Here is an 8,430-nt window from a genome sequence, read left to right as displayed (position 1 = left end):
CTGCATGCATTTTACAAGTCTCCACAAATTACACCGAGTCAGAACGGCGAGCTATAACGGAAGCCGCTCGAACTTTTTTGGTCACCTGAATCCATATTGCCAGAGCTAGTTTAAAAGGCTTTTTAGGAAGGAATCGTATATTCTTTCGAAAACTCAAGTCAGGTGTCAAGATGGGTATTCAAATTCTTAACAGTTCGATGCAATTAGATTAGAATTTTGAACAGTAAAAGAAACGTAGGTTATGGCAGAAATGTAGTGATTAGATTTTCAGCTTGACTTCTGGATGGCAGACGGTGGTTAGCTCTTTGATTGGGATGGAACCTGATTTCTGCACAACACAAACATATATTTGCGATGATTGCAGACACATCTGCATGTGATAAGCACTGATTTCGGTTTCACCTCTTCATTCATATTCATTAAGTCATCTTGTACATGAAGGGACTGTGAAATCAGACAAGACGATTAAATTCGCCATTGTCCATTTGATTCAGGTCTCAACGCGTGAAGAAAACGGATATCTGGCTTATCAGACTGAAAAATTGAGTGTAACGCAAAACGTACTTCTCAATGCATTAAATTTTCCCACTATTAACATCTGTTCGACCGTTCTTTCATAAAACAAAGGGCCTCGAGCATTGATCGTTAACTTAACTTATTTGTTGGGGTTAATTGAAATCTTTGCTCGTCGTCCATGATTAATTCATCAACAGAAAATTTTAAATCAGGCACTTCGATGGGAGAACTTGACATCGTTTCCTGTAATCCGGGAGAGGCCAGCCGATACCCTTGATCATTCACAAAGTCGATGTGGTTTGTCAGAAGGGGCAGTAAGGAGGGGGGATTCGTTTGATCAAGTAGTAAGTTTTCAGGGGTCTGTGTAATTTGGGGTATCGGAAACTCGCTAAAACCTTTGGGTAATTGTTGTATTGCGGCTTGACGTCGACGGAGTTTCTCAGTTAGACTTAATTGCATCTGTGTATTAGTAAAAAGAGAATTGACTGTTGGCGGTTCGCCCATTCTCTGCGTTGCGAACTGAGTATTGAAAATCGAATGGTTGATTGAATCAATGTTTGATTGCAAATTTGCGCATTGAGCTGACGTGATTACCAAATCACTCTGATCATAATTGCAATTAATCCTGTCCTTTTTCTGGAATAGGTCTAAACCTATAATGTGATAATACTGCTTAAGCTTCGTGTGATTACGAATAATGCGTGGTTTAATTATTTACCCTATTACAGGCCAGGGTGTACCACTGTTGACTGATATAATTAATGCGTCCTTTAAAAACGTTAGATTCATTTCACAAGAATGGGAGATTAGTACTTTAATGAATCTTTATAAAATTAGGTGCAGGTTCTACGCCAGTAGAATCTCATGTGAACTGTTAGCGAGGATTTGCAATAGTCATCATCAATAACAATGAAAAGACAAGTACGTCAAACTATCGCTTATCTAAGAAGATTTAGTGTTCTGTTCAGTCTGCTTGGGCAAAACAACTTGTCTCCAAAATTTAATTACTCAATACCCTAAAAGCGAACCTACCATTGAGGCACCTATGGTATGTAGCCAACGGGCACGGACCGGTGCAAATAGATAGAGAGTCAACTGATGTTTAATGCACGTGTCAAGAGTGTCTTACCTAAGCCATCGCCAAGTGATGTCTGATTGAATCTATTTCTGAAACCTTGACTGAGCGAGGTTTTGCTTAAATGGTTTTCAAGACTAGTCATTGCATTTTGGGCATCATTAACGGGCGCCGTCGCATTGAAGGGTGGTGAGCGGCATGAATGGGGATCCAGGCTAATCCCTTCCACTTGTCGGGGTCTGTTTTGAATCGTCACAGGATCAGGCCACATGCTTTGCTGATTTTGTAATGCATTATTCATTGGCAGATGTGTGGGTGGCTTTGACATTAGAGGGTTGGACATCAAAAGATGATTATTGATTTGGTAGGTGTAATTAAATGAATCATTCTGACTGTAAGTTGGCTAAAGAAAACAAAAACAATTAATTTTAACATATTTTTGGACCCATAGTCCATATAATACTTGCAAACATACATCAATCAAGTTTTGCCCTAGGGCGGGTAGGAGTTGCCTCTGGGGCTCCAAATGCTTTCGAGAATTCATTTCAAACAAAATCCTCTGCATACTGTCAGCATCTTTATCGGCTTGTCTAGAGGCAATTAACAAACATTTCACGATTGAAGTTTGGATTAAATATCTGCACATAAACGTTTTATTTATCAAAGACATGCATTCACCTCTACAGCACATAAAGGTTTTAAGCAATGAAAATTCTTGGGACTTCGAAGCTTATACCAAACATTAAATCATACCATTTTCTGCAATATGTATAAATATTTTTAAATATGACTTGAGAGTTTTTACTCTTGAAATTACTTTTGATAGTGCATATAGTCGTTAAGTAGTGGAGATAAAATTGATTGCTGTCTACGTATGAGTTGCACATGGGCAGGAATTTGAGGCATCTGTTGTTGACCCAAGTTGACATTTTTCGGTTCATTGAGTATACGCGATATGGCAAGTGCTTCACGCACGATTCGTTCGCCTGGAGTCTGTGAAGACAAATCACGAAATGTGGTCACTGAATTGTTCTCGGAAATGGCGGAATTTCGTCTTCCATCTGCACTACTTATAAGGGCACCAAGTAGGAACTGCTGCTGGTGCAGATGCTGCTGCTGATATTGAAGGGACAGGCCGTTAATACCGAAGGCATCATGGCTCTGAGGCAAACTGGGAGGAGTAGACTTAAGGAGGCTCATGAAGTTAGCCTGGTCAAACGAGAAACCAGACGTTCCTGATTGAAGGGTTGCGCGCTGCGCTGCCCGAAGACTATCAGTTTTGTCTACCGGTTTTGCCCAGCTGACTTCAATTCTTGATCCGTCTAGGTAGTAACCTAAATAATGTGATCAGAAAAAGGGTACATAATAAACACATTTGCATGAGTTCAAAATTGCAAGCTTTTCGAGATTGAAAACCACCATTCTAGTAGAAAATTCATCAAAAGGCATAAGCCAGCGTGCTTGAATGGATTGACAGGAAATTCAGTCGAAGAAAAAGCGCATAAATTCCTTTAAGCGTAATATGACGAAGGGTGTTTACTTTTTACGAGTGTACCTAAATGGCAAAAAATTGCTGCATTTGTTTCTGCTTTGCAGAACCCAATTCGATTAAATGTATTTGCACATCTGATGTTTATGCATCAGTAAACTTGAACCAGTATTATGAAAGTTTATCCTAATGGGTAAGAATTTTATTCGAAAGCCCATTTAAGTAGCAATTACATAAAGCTAAACTATTTCCTCGCTGTTATTTGTGCATAACTTATTTGATTGTCAGTTACTAACTAAAGCAAGTCGTGCTCATTCGGTGCTGCAAGTGGAAACAGTGGATACAATAATTGACTGAACACTTGACAAATATTTCAACTTGCCATTCATGACAGCCAGTGCATTTGCGGCAAAGGTTCGGTCAGTGAAATGGATGAAGGCATAATCCTTCATCTTCTTGACTCTTTCAACGGCGTTTTTGAAGCCTGCAGCAAGATTGAACTGATCTCTTAAAGTCTCTTCTGTGGTATGCAGCATCAGGTTTCGGACATAAAGAATTCGAACCTGTTTCGACAATAAAATCACGCAAACATCATTTCAGCTCCCATATTTTGAATGGTAGATAACGGGGTTATTTCGGTTATCATTTTGCCCGAAACTAAGCAACCCATAATTTACGAATACCTTTCTACATTCTTACATAAGTCGCTCCATAAAGACCTAAAATGATCCAATACAACATTGCTTTATTGAATTTTTGGAATAACATACGGGCTATAGATTAGAAATAGAAATTGCATTCATTAAATCTGATCCGCCTACTGTTCCATTTCAGTAATAACAATGGTGGCGTTTGATTTACACGCTCATTATTTAATTTGGCCATAAGTAATTGAAGCACGGTGATCGAGATTTACCTTTGACATCACATCCTCGTCCACCTCTCGTTCTGGTTCTGCCCAATCCACAGCCACTTGGTGTCCCCACAGGTATATTCTGCCGGGTATAAGCTTTCGCCTCGCCATAGCAGCGGCTTTGTGATTTTCATATTCTACGAAAGCGAATCCTCGATTTCTTGTTTTATCCACTACACTTGGATAGACGATGACGTCTCTCACTCCCTCGGTCACTTTAGCCATTTCATAGAATATCTCCTCCTTTGTCTTAGTTTTTGGAATCCCACCGACGAATAGACGACAATTGTCCACCGAGAAACACACTCCTAGGGCTTTTGACTTGCGTATCTCGTAGGCGTCAAGTTTTTGGACAGCTTTCCTCGTGTCCTCACGATTGGTGTAGATACAGAAACCATAGCCACGGTTGCATCCACTGAAATCCATCATGAGGCGGAACATGTAGACCTTACCAACGCTTTCGAAAACGGGGACCAGCTCATCTTCAAAGCAATCACGTGGAATCTTGCCGATGAAGATCTCGCAGCCACGAGCGGGTGCTGGGCCTGTCCAGTCAGGTGGTGGGCCGTAGCGGCGCTGTCCGTTCTCCTGCATGATGGGGTAGCGCGTTCGTTCAATCAGCCGCACCAGAGCCTCTTCGCGGGAGAGAACCACAGCGTTCTGGTTTTTCTGTTGTGGCTGCATTGGAAGTAGGGATGCCGTCGTGGAGGTCGTTTGAGGGTTAGAAGCGGCTGTGCCTTCAGAATTGATGTTTTGATCAGTCTTGTCGATGCTGCTCGTGTTAAGTGTCTCGCTTGTGTTTAAGGTGTGAATAGTGGAATTATTGGTGTTGGCTTCTCCATTGCCCTCGCTACTACAGTCGGATTCGTCAGAAGTGTCATAGGTGTCCAGCAAACTACGTGAAAAAAAAAATATAAAAGACCCCAATTGCCCAAAACGTTGTCGAAATTCGTTTGTCCATTGGTAGTTTGTGAATCACGGAGAGAGGAGCTGTTTCCAATAAGTTGTGCACAATTAATTTATACGTTATTTACAGATTTGAGTAAATCTATTTTTTGGCAAGGCATTATACTTGAAATGAATCTGTGACTAATTAAATACGGTTTTCTACCTTGGTGATACTTTGCAAGCTATGTCCACCAATCACTTCCCGACAGGCAAGCAAATCCATAGGCTACCGCTTTTAGGAGTAATTTTTCATAAGACCCGATTTCAGATCTTGGTGCATAGTACTAAATCCATCAAGGATCGGGAAAATAGTATTTAAATAAGAATGTTTTAATAGTTTCTATGCCAATTTATAACATACGAATACTGAGCAATAAAGATTCGGTGGGATCCGTAAAGGCATAATTAAACGTTATATGAGTGGAAAGCAATTAATGTTTTTATAGGATATTCTCAAACCCATACTCAGAATGTGAAGATGCCTGTGCTTGTCCAACGGTGATCGGTGAATAACTGGGTTAGCTTATCAACTTCCAACACGTGGTTTGCTTGTAACTTCATTTGTAACTAATTAACTCGGTAAACTAATATCTAAGGAGACAGCTAAGATCCCGATAAAATATGAAAATCGCAGGAATGCAATAATTATGTTTTAAGATTTGAAGTTTTGTCTTCGCAAAATCTCAAGACTCAATTTTTCCCCTGACAGCACTTTTAAAAATACCTAGGAAGAAACGAGGGTGCTGCTTACCATGGCCGTTGTTTATACTTAGACCATGAGCAGCTAAGTGCGTGTCAAATGACATAAAAGGAATGTGGTTGAAGCATGGCTATGACAATTAAGAGCTAAATGCAAAAAAATTAACAAACCTACCAGTTTTTCCAGAGCTTTTCAACGTCGACCATACTGAGAGGGGACCTTGAGTCTGCTGTTTGTGGTCGACACTGACAGGTGGCTTGAGTGTTTCATGCATTTATTGATTTATCGCAGGGAGATCAATAAAGTTGACGTACAAATGCACGCGCGAGCTTTGAATCAGCAAATTAGACGGCCCACTATTCGCGGTTTGGGTGTTTTACACTTACCCCAATAATCAAGCATCTGATTTGCAGCACAGTTATGAGATGGCCAAGAAACCCCACTCGTCACTAATACCATTTTATCGCTACCTATGTCGCCTACCACGCCACTCACTTTAAATGCATTTAGCTCTTTCAAACGACATTTTATGCCGTAATTTCAGGTCCCCCTCTCTTAAGGCTGTGAAAGAATAATTAAATCACGGAAACCGATTGCGGTGGTAAGTGTAGGATCATGACTGATCCAATACCTGGCCCAGGAAAAACTCATGCTTCTCGCATAAACTTCGAGGCCCAATTATTTTTGCTTAAGGATAATCCCTAGCTTAAAGTTGGAAGTCTACACAACCGCCACGCTTCGTGGCTTTGCTATCAATTTAAAAGTATGCTCCAAGATAGGCCAGTTTTAAAATTTAAGGGTATAGATTTGTACGATTCCTCCACAGTCTCCACAATTTATCGAGAGTTGATAATATTGGCACCCACTTTAGAAGATATGAGTAGACTGGCCTTGCACCACCAGTTGAATGTACTCATGCCCAAATGATGAAATGCCGAAAACTAGCTTGATTTGTCACTTTTACAAAGAAATGTTTTCATGGTCAAAATGTTTGTCAAATCCAAAAGTGACCCAAAGTTTGGTCACGCTCTATGACACTCCACTCTTACTTTTCCTCCACTTATGGACGCTCTACTGATCATATTCTTGAGACACTTTATAAATCCTCCTCCTCCTCCTAAGGATCATTGATGCCCCATCTACAGCGTTGGTATTAAAAAGGCCTGAGATTGGCGTAAAACGCAGCAATGGTGTCGCTGCTTGAATTTTGAATGTATCGATGAGAGCCATGAAAGTTCATATTAGCGGAAAAATAGTTACCATCTTCCTTGTGCCAAACCAAACATCGTTACCATCGACTTCATCATTTACGTACCATTACTTACTCACAACTGATCATCAATGAAGGCACAAAACAGGAACCATGGGTCCACTTTTATTAAGATTATAACTCGTCGTTTCTAACAGCTCTATTTTAAATAACTATCACGAGCCAAAATGGAAATAGTAGAAAGGCATCCTTCAATTTAATCCACTTTTTTCTTTTGACTTATGTAGGAGAGGAAACTGTTCCAAAACAATGACACAAAGTTGACGACAAAAAGCCTATAGTGTAGATGTTAGTAGTAATTGATGGTTACCTGAAGTGAACCGGAACAAATGTGAAGTTAATGAACTGTGTAGGCGGCCAGACCTAGATAGGAACAAAAGCTAAGGAGTGAAAATCCTCATAGCACTTTCATGTTTGAAAGTATTTACGCCTTTCGAACCCACATCGATGATAACTGAAAATGCGTCTTCAGTGCTTATCAGTAGCACTACTTTGGAGATCACGTTTATAGTCAAAATTGTTTAAATAGTGAAATTTGCGACAATTGCTAAAAATCTCAATGTCCTCGTCAATCGAACACAATTGTTGGCCAGAATTCATTAATGTCAACACAATTCAATCCATATTTCAGTCTCCAACCCGAATAATGCTGCACCAAAAGCCCAATAAATGCAATGAGGAAAATCAAAAAGCAATTCGAAGACTATCACTATGATGAAAACAGCACACAAAGGGCACGCCTTTCTGGTAATTACTTTAGACAATAAGGCCTAGAAAAATTCAACTTTAGACTAAACGATGATACTAATCACTCTGGCTACCAGAAGGGCTCCTTCTCCATTCGCTGTGAATGAAACAAAGTGGCTACTTACATATCACATCATGCGTCACAGTGTGAGAACTGCATCTTCAGGTGCTAGCAGGAGCTCTTATAGGTTGTTTTATTGTCGATGCATTTCATAAAGTAACGAAAAATTGACCAACCATATAGTTTTTTTTCAAAGCGGAGCAAAACGACGTGGAAAGTTTTTGTTTGGCCTCTTCGACCGACCAATTTCTAGTAAAAGCGGCCAGGCCGATGATGGAACTACAAAGAATGGGGGCCATCACAACCTAGGGTACACAGAATTAAGAAAGTCAATATAAATTAACCTGGTCGGTTGCTACCATCTTGAGAGTACGTATAACTGACTGTCCTTTATAAATCCTATCCAAAAAGGCGTACCAAAAGTTAAGCGTCGGACCCTGTAGATGACAAGGTCGATAAACGATCACCAGATTTACTATGGCAAACAAGCCGATAGCACCGAATTTGACGGTGCGGGAAAGCTCCCACTCGCGTTTTTCAACAATCTTCTGAGCAATAATATCTCCGCATCCCATAATTATGGCTGCAAATTGAGTTAATATAAGTTCCTTACCTGTGGAAACGGCCTGCGTTCTTACAGGATACTTCACCAATAGGTTGGAATAACCATGATACAGTTTCACAAGTTTCGACATTCTCGATAGTCTACGG

General features: G+C 40.3%; 1 protein-coding gene across 1 annotated transcript; it reads right to left on the bottom strand. All coding sequences in view use genetic code 11, as the record gives it.

The window, feature by feature from the left end:
* Positions 1 to 645: 645 nt before the first annotated feature.
* On the bottom strand, positions 646 to 5,847 carry EGR_01708 (APOBEC1 complementation factor; the record flags this gene model as incomplete). The annotated part of the gene is made up of 7 exons (XM_024490957.1): positions 646 to 1,169; positions 1,646 to 1,994; positions 2,067 to 2,181; positions 2,409 to 2,925; positions 3,442 to 3,643; positions 3,997 to 4,888; positions 5,816 to 5,847. 7 exons carry the CDS (start codon positions 5,845 to 5,847, stop codon positions 646 to 648), a joined length of 2,631 nt encoding a protein of 876 aa, XP_024354822.1.
* Positions 5,848 to 8,430: the final 2,583 nt, after the last annotated feature.

Source organism: Echinococcus granulosus (assembly GCF_000524195.1).
Source record: "Echinococcus granulosus chromosome Unknown EG_S00006, whole genome shotgun sequence".
Lineage (NCBI taxonomy): Eukaryota > Metazoa > Platyhelminthes > Cestoda > Cyclophyllidea > Taeniidae > Echinococcus > Echinococcus granulosus.
Note: the sequence above shows the minus strand (reverse complement) of the source record. Positions and strands in the feature narration are given on the sequence as shown.